The 14261-nt window shown below is 38.9% G+C and overlaps 1 protein-coding gene across 1 annotated transcript in view; it reads right to left on the bottom strand.

Moving 5' to 3' along the window:
• Positions 1-14261, bottom strand: part of PLXDC2 (plexin domain containing 2) — a 459866-nt gene that overhangs the window by 26238 nt on the left and 419367 nt on the right. The window contains exon 13 of the mRNA XM_010385741.2: positions 5108-5268. Coding sequence (XP_010384043.1) covers positions 5108-5268 — 161 coding nt within the window. The remainder of the gene's footprint in view (positions 1-5107; positions 5269-14261) is intronic.

Below are 14261 nucleotides of genomic sequence, written 5' to 3'. Positions count from 1 at the left end.
TACTGACCAAATGCGTGATGGTGAGAACTTACTTAAGGCCCATGCTTCAGCTTCCTCATCTATGAGATGAAGATAACCTTTGTATCACACAGGGTCTTCATGAGGATTAGATGAGGTAATAAGTGTCAATCACTTTATTAGTGTATTTGATAAATGTTGGCTGTTACTATTAATATGTTTATAACGGGGTTGATTAAAAATAAGAAAAAGTAGGAAGAGCCCCATTGCTCTGTGATAAGAGACTGGGTGCATGAGCTCTGACATATACACTCAAAGGCAGAGTCATGAATTTTTTTTTTTTTTTTTTTAAAAACAGGGTCAGAGTCTCACTCGTTCACCCAGGCTGGAGTGCCGTGGTGCAATCTTGGCTCACTGCAACCTACGCCTCCCAGGTTCAAGTGATTCTTCTGCCTCAGCCTTCCGAGCAGCTGGGGCTACGGGCGCATGCCACCATGCCTGGCTAATTTTTGTATTTTTAGTAGAGACGGGGTTTCACCATGTTGGCCAAACTGGTCTCAAACTCTGGACCTCAAGTGGTCTGCCTGCCTTGGCCTCCGAAAATGCTGGGGTTACAGGCATGAGCCACCGCTCCCAGCCTAGAGTCATTCAATTTCATCACATTATATACAGTGTTTAGCACAGGAACTAACTCATACAAGTGCTTAGTGAAGTCTGGATTTCACTGTGAAATATTCAAGATATCCATTGGGTTACATTTTAATAACTGAAACTGGGACATATCTTATAGTCAAGGGTGTGTTACAGTTTAATTGGAAGTGTGCGACGCATCTCACATTTGACGCACTCTGTGCTCAACAGAATAATGGCCTCCCAAAGATGTCCATGTCCTAATCTCCAAAAGGTGTCAATGTTACCTTACAAGGAACTTTACAGGTGTGATTCAGTTAAAGACCTGGAGATGCAGAGATTATTCTAGATTACCCAGGTGAGCCCAATGTAGTCACAAGGGGGCCTTACAAGAAGGAAGCTGGAGGGTCAACGTTAGTGGTAGGAGATGTGATGGTGGGAACAGAAGTTGGAATGATATGAGAAGAAACCATGAGCCAAGGAACACATGCAGCATGTAGAAGCTGAAAATGGCAAGGAAATGATGACGCCCTGAAACATCCAGAAGGAACCAGCCCTGTCAATATCCTGATTTTAGCACTTCTGACCTCCAGAGCTGTAAGACAAGTGTGTGTTATTTTAAGTAACTAGGTTTGTGGCAATTTGTTGCAACAGCAGTAGAAAACTAACACACAGTCTTCATCTGAATGAAAGGAGGTCTTTTTTGACTTGTAGGCACATGTTAGGCTCTCAGTGCATTCCGAGTTACCACTTGACTGCATCAGAGGCAGTCAGGATAAAACTATTGAATGAATGTTGAATAGAATAGAATACAAACATTAAAATTATGTTTACAAAGCCATCATAATAAAACAGAAAAATGTTATTTAAAAAAGAATACCTATGTGTATTACAGTGAAATCACCACTGTATCAAATGGGCAAACATCAAATTATGTACATACAAATTCCAGAAGAAAATAAATGAAACTATTAATAGTCATCATTTCTGCATGCTGGAACCTAGAAATGACTTTCTTTTTTCTTCCTTTTACATTTCTGTATAATCTTAATTTTCTATAAAGAATGGTATCATTTTCATAAAAGAAGAAAGCACATCAATTTCATTTCAAAAGTAGATAGGAATATAGTATGGAACATCAAAAGCAATGGAAAAAAATGTTATATTCAGTTCCCTCATTTATGCAACAACGATTCTAATGTAACTAATAATTTAAAATCTTCAAATTTACACGTCTGCATATCACAAACAGAATGGTCATCGTGGATCTGTTTTGATTTTGCAAACAGTGGTCAGTTTTAATAATAGTAAGGTTATGATTATCACCTCCAAACATCAGCTGCTGCCCAGCCACTGTGAGCCGCAGGACCCCAGCAGCGTGTCAGATAGGCAGTGATTTAAGCAGACTCTGGCAATTGACTCCACAGGAAGGAAAAAAAGTCAAGAGGAGAAAAGCTGGGAGACCTGCTGAGTGACTCTGCTTTGCTTACACGTGAAAAGAAGAAAGAGTTATTCTTAGAACTATGGCTCTTTGACCTTGGATAAGTCATTCCACTCCTCTGAGCCTCACTCAGTCTCCTTTTGTGTTAGGAGAGTATACAGCTAAATTATCTCTAAGATTCCATCTAGCTGTCATATTCTATAAATACACGTGCATGTATACATATGCAAACACTCCACACATATGGACATACAGGCTCTGAGACATAAGACAATGAGACTAATACTCAAAACAATATTCCACTATTTTTGCAGTCATACGGGGGTTGCTTTGACCAGCTTTAACTAGATCTTTCATACTGTGCAATTTGCCGCTAATACCATCACCATCAGATATTTCACAGCGTCTTTTTTTCACTATGTCAGAAAATAAACTGCACAGTTTGAAAAGGCTTAAACATGTGAGGGGGTTACGGCTGTAGCAGCAGTCTGAGGTCTGGCTAGTCCCTGAGGCTTTCTAGCTTGTCACTCAGCAGCTCTTTGAAGAATGCATTTGTAACTTTGAGAAGGTTGTCTACTTTCTTCTGAGAAAACCAAGCACATTAACAGAACTTAACAACAGATTTTCAATTCAAGGCAATGCCTGATAATATCTCAATTACTGAATCAAATGAAGATGCCATTTCTGAAATATGTTTTATATGAAATTTCACTGGAAGTCTGAAATGTCCTAGGATATTTATTGTGAACGTTTTTCCAGGAAATATTGGCAGAATCCCTATTTTTCAAAGGAAACGTAAGTGATTTAATACAAATCTTAAGGCACTTACGAGTCTTGCAGGGTGGAATAAATCATGCGCATACTGAACTCTAATGCAAAACAGAAAGATGAATGCCAGAGAAAGGTAGGGAGGTATCCCTGTAGGTAGAGTTTCAGAAGAGAAAGAGATTATACCTGGAGGCCGAGCAGGAAGATGGTCTAAAGAAGCTTATGGGGTACACCGTATCAAAGGCCTTTTGGCTTCTGAATTCAAGAACTAATATGGGAATGGAGGATTTTTTCTTTTTTTTTAGACTGGGCCTCTCTATCACCCAGGCTGGAATGCAGTGGCACAGTCATGGCTCACTGCAGCCTTGACCTCTTGGGCTCAAGCAATCCTCCCATTTCAGCCTCCCAAGTAGCTTGGACTACAGGCACATGCCACCATGCCCCATTCATTTTTTTCTTTTTTTTTTTTTTTTTTTTTTTTTTAGAGATGTAGTTTCACCATGTTGCCCAGGCTGGTCCCAAACTCCTGGGCTCAAGCAATCTGTCTGCCTCAGCCTCCCAAAGTCAAAGTGCTGGGATTACAGATGTGTCACTGTACCTGACCAGGAGGAATTTTTGATGGAGGAACTAGAATGAGCAATGTTTTTGTGACATGGAGAATCTGGGCTGTGTACAGAGACAAACAAAGCATGAAATTTGACAGAAATGCCAACTCCAGATTAGGGAGCCAAGAGAATAAAGATTGAAATGACACGTAAGATTGAGAGTGCCAAAGCCTTGAGCCCCCAAAGAAGGAAAAGGAGATGGCACTTTCTTCTATAGACAGTTGTGAGTCATCTAGGACATTTAAGCAATTGTTTGATTTGCATTTATTCACCTCTCCCCATTATAAGGAGCATAGGTAATTTTAACTCCATAGTTTAAAAGGCATTATAATTTCTCGCTCAACAAGTGACCATAATTCCAAGCAACCTTTCCATGCGTCATACAATGAATAATTCTAATTATGTGCTTGAAATTCTGCAAGAGAAGATTTCCTTTATTGCTTTAGTATTTCTAGTTTTATTTGGTGTTGGAAGAGGAGTGGTTCCATTCAGATGTTAGAGTCAAAGGTGCACATGTGGCCAGGCATGGTGGCTCACACCTGTAATCCCAGCACTTTGGGAGGCCAAGGTGGGAGGATTACTTGCGGTCAGGAGTTTGAGACCAACCTGGCCAACATACTGAAGACCTGTCTCTACTAAAATACAAAAATTAGCTGGGTGTGGTGGTGCTTGCCTGTAGTCCAAGCTGCTCAGGAGGCTGAGGCACAAAAATCACTTGAACCTGGAAGGCAGAGGTTGCAGTGAGCCGAGATCGCACCATGGCATTCCAGCCTGGGCGACAGAGTGAGACTCTGTCAAAACAACAACAACAACAAAAAACAAAACAAAACAACAAAAAACTGCATCATATGCATGGGGCCCAGGAAACCCAACCTTCTGGAGGACAGAGATGACTTGGTCACACAGATAGACACACAGACTGTATCCACTGGTTTCCAGGCTTCCTGGTTTCAGCCTTTTAGACCCCAGGGCTTAGCCATGGCTCCTTATGCACAGCCCCTTGGCTTTTTACTTCTCAGCACTGGCACCACCTGTTTACTTCTCAGCACTGGCACCACACCTACATTCTGTACATGAAGACATAACACTTATTCAGCATGGTGCTCTCGTTCCGTGTCTGTGTGGTTATGTGTGTCTGTGCATTTATATATAAATGTACAAATATACACACATTATGCAAAATGGCAACAGCACATACCATTATTTTATTTTTATATCTGTCATTTTGTAGTGAAAACCATATTTTTTCCAAATGGTTTGTGAGCATTTTCAGAAGAGGCCCATCATATTGTATCATGCACACAGCCAATACTCAATTAGCATTCATTGAGCAATTGACTTAAGCTAAGTCTTTAGCCTCCCAGATACGTAGTATTTCCTCCTAGGACAAGGAGAGCAGCTGGTTAACATACTTGGTGTAAAAGGACCAAAAAGTATGGTTCCCATTTTCTTTCAGATCTCAGAAAGACAAGATAGTTTATATCTTTAAAAGCTCCAGAGATAAGGTAATTGAACCCATCATCTGAAAGCAATCTATCAATAGGTACGAGAGTGCATGGGTGAGAGCATCCATGTGTGTGAAATCAGAAACCTTGAAACTGAAAAATGAAGAAATCATGTGGTAAATATTAAATCCAGGTGGTGTTAGCAAACGGATACAGTTCATCAACTGGCGTGGTTTTCATGTGTTAAACTCAACACTTACCTCAATAAAGAAGATGCTGGCTGCTGATGTTGGGTGGTGATACATATAGACTGTCACAAGAATGGCTGTGGCTATAATGAGGACCAGGATGAGGATTCCAACGATGAGGCCAGCGTGGAGGGTTCCCCCTTTCTTCTCAGCTGCACTGTCATCTGTAGAAGCTGAAAGAACATCCCAGCTGTCAGGACCATCATGAGCTTACCCTTAAGTTTGCATTTTCATCTGAGAAGATATTTGTGTTTTTAATAAAGTACGACTGGATCTTTACTTCCTGGACAACTTTTCCACAACACCAATTTTACAGGTGAGGTGCTCTTCATGTGGGCAATGAAGAATCCACAGGATTTGTGAGTCAAAATACATTTGTCACTGTGTTTTGTTTTTATTTTTTATTTTTTGAGATGGAGTTTTGCTCTTGTTGCCCAGGCTGGAGTATAAGGGCATGATCTTGGCTCACTGCAACCTCTGCCTCCTTGGGTTCAAGTGATTCTCCTGCCTTAGCCTTCTGAGTAGCTGGGATTACAGGTGTGAGTCACCACGCCTGGCTAATTTTTGTATTTTTAGTAGTGACAGGGTTTCACCATGTTGGTCAGGCTGGTCTTGAACTCCAGACCTCAGGTGATCCGCCCACCTCAGCCTTCCAAAGTGCTGGGATTACAGGCATGAGCCACTGCGCCTGGCCTGTGTTTTAAAATTTCTAGTTGGATAAGCAAAATGAATAGTTTTTATTCTCAAAGTACTGTGGGAAACCTCAAACTCTAATTAACTACACACTAAATTTAACTTGATTTTTCTCATTAAACCAACAAAGTTACCTATGGAAAAACTGATTAATTTTGAAAGCTCCTCTCACAGGAAATTTTAAATTCAAGAGTACTGGACATCTTTTGGTAAGCTACATGAGCATTTTCAGAAAGTTTGTACATGAACTCCAAGCAAAATTTGTGAAAAATCTGTTTTAAGCAAAAATACTTTTTAAAAGTGTAACAGATGGATGCTCTATGACCCTCAAATAGTTTTGATCACTATCTGAAGGGAACGCCACAGCAAAGGAAAACATTTCACTACACCTCAGAACAATATCATTTCCTCTAACTTTTACTGAGATGTTTTTCACTATAATACACATTTCTTTTTTCTGAGTTAGCAAAGGGAGGAATTAAATTTCTAAAGTAATAACTACCCTAACCAAAGCCAACCAGCCAAATACAACTAATGTCTAAAGTCTTCTCTTTTTCTAAAATTCTGTAATCGTTGATGACTACTCAGGCAATTAGAGATCTTCCTGAATTATGTACAGCAGTAACTGTATCTTAAGCACACCATATGACTGGTATTCTAAATTATGAGATTATTCTTTAAGATGTACAAAAGTTTCAGAACAGTGGCTCTCAATCCTTTCTTTGTTTTTTTTTTTCTTTGAGACGGGAATCTTGCTCTGTCGCCCAGGCCCAAGTTGGAGTGCAGTGGTGCAATCTCGGCTCACTGCAACCTCCACCTCTCAGGCTCAAGCAATTCTCCTGCCTCAGCGTCCTGAGTAGCTGGGATTACAGGCACCTGCCACCACGTCTGGCTAATTTTTGTAATTTTAGTAGAGATGGGGTTACACTGTGTTGGCCAGACTGGTCTTGAACACCTGACCTCAAGTGATTCACCCACCTCAGCCTCCCAAAGTTCTGGGATTACAGGCGTGAGCCTTTGCACCCAGCCTCAATACTTTCAAGACCAATTTACCTCTTTGTTATTTTTACCCTTTGCCTCTATGTTATAAACATTTTTTTTTTGTCTATTAAACTTCATTTAATAAGCACTGATTTCTTTCTTTTATTTTACTTTTTTTTAAAGAAAAACCAAACATGGATGTCTATCACAATGTATGGTCCACATGAACGAATGGAATTCCAGATAAAGTGGAGAAACATGACCTCCTAATTCTTTCTACCTCCCCTCTACATTTTTATTGCTCTCGTTAACTCTTTGCTTGAGAACTGCTGTTGGTGTTCAGTAATCCTTCTCCAAATCTAGTAAGGCTGAAAATTCTAAAGATTTCCCTTATGTAACAGAAATTCATTAGTGAAACAAGATCAAATTTAGAGTAATTCATTATATAATAGCTCATTTACACTGTGCCAGGGATCATTGTATTGCTTTGCAAGTACCAAACCAACAACCCTAAGAGGTGGGCACTACCATTATTTCTGTTTTATAATAAGGAAGTCAAGGCACAGGATAATCAGAAAATGAGCTAGGGTTGCAAAACTATTAAGGTAAAACTGAGCTCACACACTAGCAATCTGGCCTCCATGTCTGAATTCTGGACCTCAGATCAATGCCTCCTCAATGAACACTGGGCTGTAGGTCCTGCTATTTCCTCTTATTTCATGTTGTGAGTTCTTCTAGCAAATAATTCTGAAAAGAATCTGGTAACTTCAAGCAAAGAAAAACTAATGTGAAAAACAGTTAAAGAATTACCACTGGAGCTGGGCGTAGTTGCTCACGCCTATAATCCCAGCACTTTGGGAGGCCGAGGGAGGTGGATCACCTGAGGTCGGGAGTTTGAGACCAGCCTGGCCAACAAGGTGGAAACCCTGTCTCTACTAAAAATACAAAAAATTAGCCAGGTGTGGTGGTGGGTGCCTGTAATCCCAGCTACTCAGGAGGCTGAGACAGGAGAATTGCTTGAACCCGAAGGCGGGGGTTGCAGTGAGCCGAGATCCTGCCACTGCACTCCAGCCTGGGCGACAGAGCAAGACTCTACCTTATAAAAAAGAATTAACATTACACCTCCAAGATGACAGAGGCTATGTCTTTGGGCTGGGTCCTAGGTCAGTATCTGCCATCATAAACATTTTCATCTGTATTTGGTGAGAAGGGAGGAGGAAAAGAGAGGAAGGAAAAAGATAAAAATAAACGCTTTTGGAAATAGGTTACAGTATTAGAATGACCACATCGCCAATAAAAATCAAGTGAGGCTATAATAAATGACCTCATCTGTCTGGTCTTCAGTTAGCCTTATCTCCAAAACGCAGTCAATAACAGTAATTACCCCACAGGGTTGATATGAGAATTCCACATTTAATACATATGAAGTTCTTAGGAGGGTATGTGACTCACAATAAGCACTTAATGAATCTTGAGATATTATATTATCGTACTTTTTATATGAGGCAGGTTGAGGCAAATTATACAGTCAGATTCATGACAATATATAAACTATGTTTTTGCCCTTAACATGTGTTGCTTTTAAAAATTTGGCCTCATCCTTAAGTATGCTTGTATTATTGCATCTTGTGGACTTGATTATTTTCTTATTTTTTATAAGAGTATGACACATTGCTTTCCTGGGAAAACAGGATTCATTGAAAATGTGGCTTTAGGGAAAATGTAGCAAAAATATCTACTTGAGTCAAAAACGAAGCTTTGACTGTTTCTTCAAATCCTTCCCTCCCTCTTCCATTCGTCTTTCCATCCCTCCATCCCTCTCTTTCTTGCTGTTTTTTATCCTCCCTTTCTCCATCCATCCATCCATCTATCCCAACCATTCAGTGTCTGATTCTATCTCTGGGGTTTGTCTTTGGGCTGGGTTTTAGGTCAGTATCTGCCATCATAAACAGTCCTTTATACACAGCATGCCAAGTTTTAGCCTCACAAATTTCAGCCTCACTTCCTCTTCTTTTATTTTTCATTTTTGAGACAGGGTCTTGCTGTCACTCAGGCTGGAGTGCTGTGGTGTGATCTTGACTCACGGCAGCTTCGAACTCCTGGGCTCAAGTGATCCTCCTGCTTTGGCCTCCCAAGTCGCTGACGCTACAGGCATGTGCCACCATGCCTGGTTAATTTTTTTTGTAGAGACAGATTGTCACTATGTTGTCCAGGTTTGTCTTGAACTCCTGGGCTCAAGTATTCCTCCTGCCTCAGCCTCCCAAAGTGCTGGGATTACAGACATGAGCCACCGCACCTGACTTAGTCTTACTTCTTTTGTGTGTGCAGGAATGGAGAGGGAAGATTACAGTATTTGTGAGTCGACCTCAGGTTGCTACTTCCCAAATGGGCTGGAGGACCAGCACCTGTTAAGGAGGCAGCCCTTCCCAGGAAGGAAGGAAGAAGAGTGCAAGGGTCATATTTTACTAAAGAAGAGTCCTTGTCAGAAATAAAATGATTTTTGTCTTGCAGGACATAAGTTGCCAATCTTTGGAATATAACAGTCAGAACCAGATTTGCACCTTGAGTGTGGTAAATCTCACTCCCTTTATTTAGACATAAATACTTACTCTCACAATTATTATTTATTCATACTTCTAACAATAATTTAGTTATATTATCTCCTTTTAAAAATGTTCCATTACATTACATTTCTGTTTTAGATGCCAAGACACTGTGGCCATATCTAATAATGCAATTTGTACAGTCTAGTTTATTAATAGCCAAATAACCATTTAATAACATTTTTGGATGATGATTATTTTAATAAAATAAACAGCTTTCATGGATTCTCAGTACTAACCAGAAGACAAAATAAATATTTTGAGATCTGTGAGTACAACATGACTTGATGTGTTCTAACAGAGCAAGTCATTTAAGGAAAAATGTAGCATACACAATTCCAAAATATTACAAGAGTTTCTTTGCGTCACATACCAATGACTATTTCAAAATGCTTTAGAATGACCATCCGAATAGAGTGACCAAAATTGCACACATAGTTTTGGAGAAAGCATTCTTCTACTCTCATATTATTTACTTTTTTTTTTTTTTTTTTGGCTACTGCAATGATTCTACAATTTCCTCCACAGTACAAGCATCTCTATTCCAGCTTCTTTCTATGGGCTTTAGGTGAGCGTATATTGGCAGGTATTACAATGGCTTAATTAGAGGTCATTAAATCTAAAGGTGCAGGAAGCATTTCATTGATATGCTTTGATTTTAAATTATTTCACTACTTGGTTTCCAGTTTAATATCATGCTTGATCAAATTGTACAGATTTTGCATATTTATGGAGATCTGCAGACAGAATTTAGAGTATCCTGGGTATATACTCAAAAGGATATAAATTATTCTACCATAAAGATACACTATGTCCATTGCAGCATTGTTCACAATAGCAAAATGTGAATAGCAAAATCACAGAATCAACCTAAATGCTCATCAACGGTAGACTGGATCAAGAAAATGTGGTCCATATACACCATGGAATTCTATGCAGCCACAGAAAAAGAATGAGATCCTATTCTCTGAAGGAAGCAACATGGAAAGAGGTGGAGGTCGTTGTCCTAAGCAAACTAACACAGGACCAGAAAACCAAATACATTATGCTCTCACTCGTAAGTGGATGTTCTCACTCGTAAGTGGGTGTTAAACATTGAGTACATATGGACACAAAGAAGGGAACAACAGATACCAGAGCCTACTTGAGGGTAGAGGGAAGCAGGAGGGTGAGGATTAAAAAACTACCTATTGGGTACCATGTTTATTACCTGGGTGATGAAATAATCTGTACAATAAACTCCTGTGATAATTTACCTATAAAACAAACCTACACAGGTACCCTGAACCTAAAATAAAAGTTAAAAAAATAGGCACCTCAAATGCAAAACTGAAATTTAGAAAACGTAAATGCTTACTAATTCCCATAACTGAAGTTTAGTTCATTCACCTCAAGGGAAGACTGCTTGAGTATGTTCATTTCCCTCCTGCAAAAAATACAATAAACTAAGATGTCAATCTGTGGCTCGACTGATTGTTCTTTTAAATTGGCAGATAGAAGTATGTCAAAGAGAATTCTGAACTTGCTTCAGCGAGAAACTTCTCAGTAAGCTTGATATGGTTAGGCTCTGTGTCCCCACCCAAATCTCTTCTTGAATTGTAATCCCCATGTGTTGAGAGAGGGACCTGGTGGGAGGTGATTGGATCATGGGAGTGGTTTCCCCCATGCTGGTCTTGTGACAGTGAGTTCCCATGAGATCTGATGGTTTGAAAGTGGCACTTCCCCCTTCTTTCTCTTTCTGTCCTGCCACCTTGTGAAGAAGGTGTTTGCTCTTCCTTCGCCTTCTGCCATGACTGTAGGTTTCCTGGGGTCTCCCTGGCCATGCAGAACTGTGAGTCAATTAAACCTTTTTTGTTTATAAATTACCCAGTCTCAGGGAGTTCTTGATAGCAGTGTGAAAATGGACTAATACAAAGCTCATCAGAGTCTAGTAGGTTTTAAGGGAAATTAAAGAAACATGAGAAGGAATCTAGTCTTAAGACCTAAACTCTTCCTCTATTCATACAAACATCTTATGAGCTGCTATTCATGTCCAAAAGCAAACAAAAACTAAACAAGCATCCTTCTCACACACTTAGTAAAACATAACACACAGAAGAATTCAAATCTTTAGTCTTTGTAAAGCCTTATCTTGTGTATTAAAATAAGAGAAATTAATAAAGGGCAACAAGAAGCCATAAAAGAGTCTCCAAGCCAAAAAAGGAAATACAGGAATATACTTTAAAAATCTCCTAAGTAAAGGCCTTTTTTTGCACTGTGCTTAAGACATTTTTAATATATAAATGAAGCACAGAAAATCAATAGTATCCAATATAATATACTCTAATCTGACCCAGTGAGTGTCATTGCTTTTCAACGCTTTATGAAATGCAGATCAATATTTAGACACAGAGAAGAGTGTAAGAACTGTCAATTCTATGAAAACAATCTGCTATTTTTGGGAAAGTTTTTGCTACCATAATAGCAAAAACAATGTATACACACTCATATATATATATGTGTGTGTGTGTGTGTGTGTGTATATCTATATATCTATATATATATTTTTAGACGGAGTCTCTGTCTGCTCTCACTATTGCCCAAGCTAGAGTGCAGTGGCGCGATCTTGGCTCACAGCAGCCTCTGCCTCCTGGGTTCAAGCAATTCTCCTGCCTCAGCCTCCTGAGTTGCTGGGATTACAGGCACAGGCTGCCACGCCTGGCTAATTTTTGTGTTTTTAGTAGAGGCGGGGTTTCACCCTGTTGGCCAGACTGGTCTTGAACTCCTGACCCCAAGTGGTCCATGTGCTTCAGCCTCCTAAAGTGCTGGAATTACAGGTGTGAGCCACTGCACATGGCCAAGACAACATATTTTTAAAATATATTAAGTACATACTAGAAAATATTCAAGACCTCATGTCAAGGTGTTTAATTTGGAGCAGTCCATGAATCATGGAAAATAAAGAAGGAGGAAAGATGAAAGGAAAAGGAGGTAGAAAAAAAGAAGATAGGAGGAAAGAAGGAAGAAAATGTCACATATATATGTATATATATGTGTATATATGTGTATACACATATTTATTTATTTTTTCAAAGTGTAGCATTTAATGTTAAAACTCTATGTCTCTGTGCTGTTTCTATGACTGCTATTTTCTCTTAGGATTTACATGCATATGACATTGATATTCTGTATTTAGAAGTATAATTCTCCAATATTGTAAAATATTTTAATGCATTGCCAAAATGATCCGTACCTACTATTAAATATTGCCAACAATTAAAGTCGAGAAATAAAGAAAAAACTAAAATAGAAATATTCTTTGTCTGAAATTTTATTCACTTTAGAACTAACTCTTCTCCTGGGCTTAAAGTGAGACACTACAGCCCATAAATTCCATAATATATTAATATCCTTTGTGGGAAAGAGAGGCTGATGGGTTGGACAAAGTCATGCACAAATTTGCTCAAAATTCATAAATCTTACTCAGATGATGCCAAAATGTACTCTTTTAAAGCTTCAGAATAAAGTTAAACTATAAATGCTTAAAATGTTCGCGTTACGCTTTGGGATTAAAAACGCACATAGACATGGCTTTCCCTGTGGAATAGTACCTAACTCATTTACAAGCTAAAGCATGTAATGAAGGAAAATCAAATGATAAAAGTTTTAAGTGAATTGTACTTCCCTTTGTAAGTTTCCCTTCCAGCTCATCTCATTTTGTAGCTCATTTATTTTCTCTCTTACATCTTTAACTTTCTATATACACAATTATGACTTTGACTTCATTCAGAGTTTCTTCTGGTGTTTTAAGTCTTTTGTAATTTTTCATAATCCTCTTAGCTCTTTCATTTTCTTAATCAGAGTGATACTATTTTTTAAATGCTTACCAGCCTGTCAATATTATTCTGGCATTGGAATGGATTGAAACTATTATACAAGGTGTACCTAATTCACATTAGGTATCACTGTGACAATACATTCACAATTCACGTTAAGACATTGCTGTAGAAGGGATTTGGGTAATCACTGTGAAAAGATATAAAAGCAGGTGCACAAAGCACATCTAAGGGCATTATGTATGGTGAGACCAATATCTGGCAAGGGCAGCTTTCCTTTTACAGTCTGTCCTACTGTCGGCAGCTGTGAAATTCATTCAGGGAAATATATAAAATGCTCTGGGCTGGAAGATCTTAGAGTATGACTATCCTTTAAAAAAACAACAACCTGATAATCCCTTACCTTTTATGTTGGAAAAATGAAGCTGAATAAAATTTCTATGAAACAATATCAAAAGGAATACTTAATTCTATCCAAATGAGGGATTTTGGATAACAGTCACCAAATGATAGGCTGATTCTAGTCTCATTCAAAGATCGGTGCTTTTATGCATGTGTATGTGCAGATAACTTAAAGGGAAAATTTTAAGAATCAAGGCTGCAGTGAGCTTTGATCCTGCCACCGCACTCCAGCCTGGGTGACAGAGCAAGACCCTGTCTTTAAGAAAAAAATTGAAAAAAGAGAAGGTTTATGGTATTTATATATACTACAAATAAGACCAAAAACAAATATTTGGAATAACCCAGTATCATTTTTCACTTCTTGTATGTGTATGTGCTCTTCTTTGTAATAATCTGCCTACGCATGTGTTTTCAGCAGTCAAGATCTTTATGACACCTAACTTTTAAACTTTTCCTAACATCAGCTTTCTATATCAAGTTATCATTTTTCTCTATTTAAAATATATCTTTAAATTATTGTTATTATTATTATTTTTGAGACGGAGTCTCGCTTTTTCACCCAGGCTGGAGTGCAGTGGTGCGATCTCGGCTCACTGCAAGCTCCGCCTCCAGGGTTCACGCCATTCTCCTGCCTCAGCCTCCCGAGTAGCTGGGACTATAGGCATGTCTCAC

This window comes from Rhinopithecus roxellana, chromosome 11, assembly GCF_007565055.1.
Source record: "Rhinopithecus roxellana isolate Shanxi Qingling chromosome 11, ASM756505v1, whole genome shotgun sequence".
In the NCBI taxonomy this organism is placed as follows: domain Eukaryota; kingdom Metazoa; phylum Chordata; class Mammalia; order Primates; family Cercopithecidae; genus Rhinopithecus; species Rhinopithecus roxellana.
Note: the sequence above shows the minus strand (reverse complement) of the source record. Positions and strands in the feature narration are given on the sequence as shown.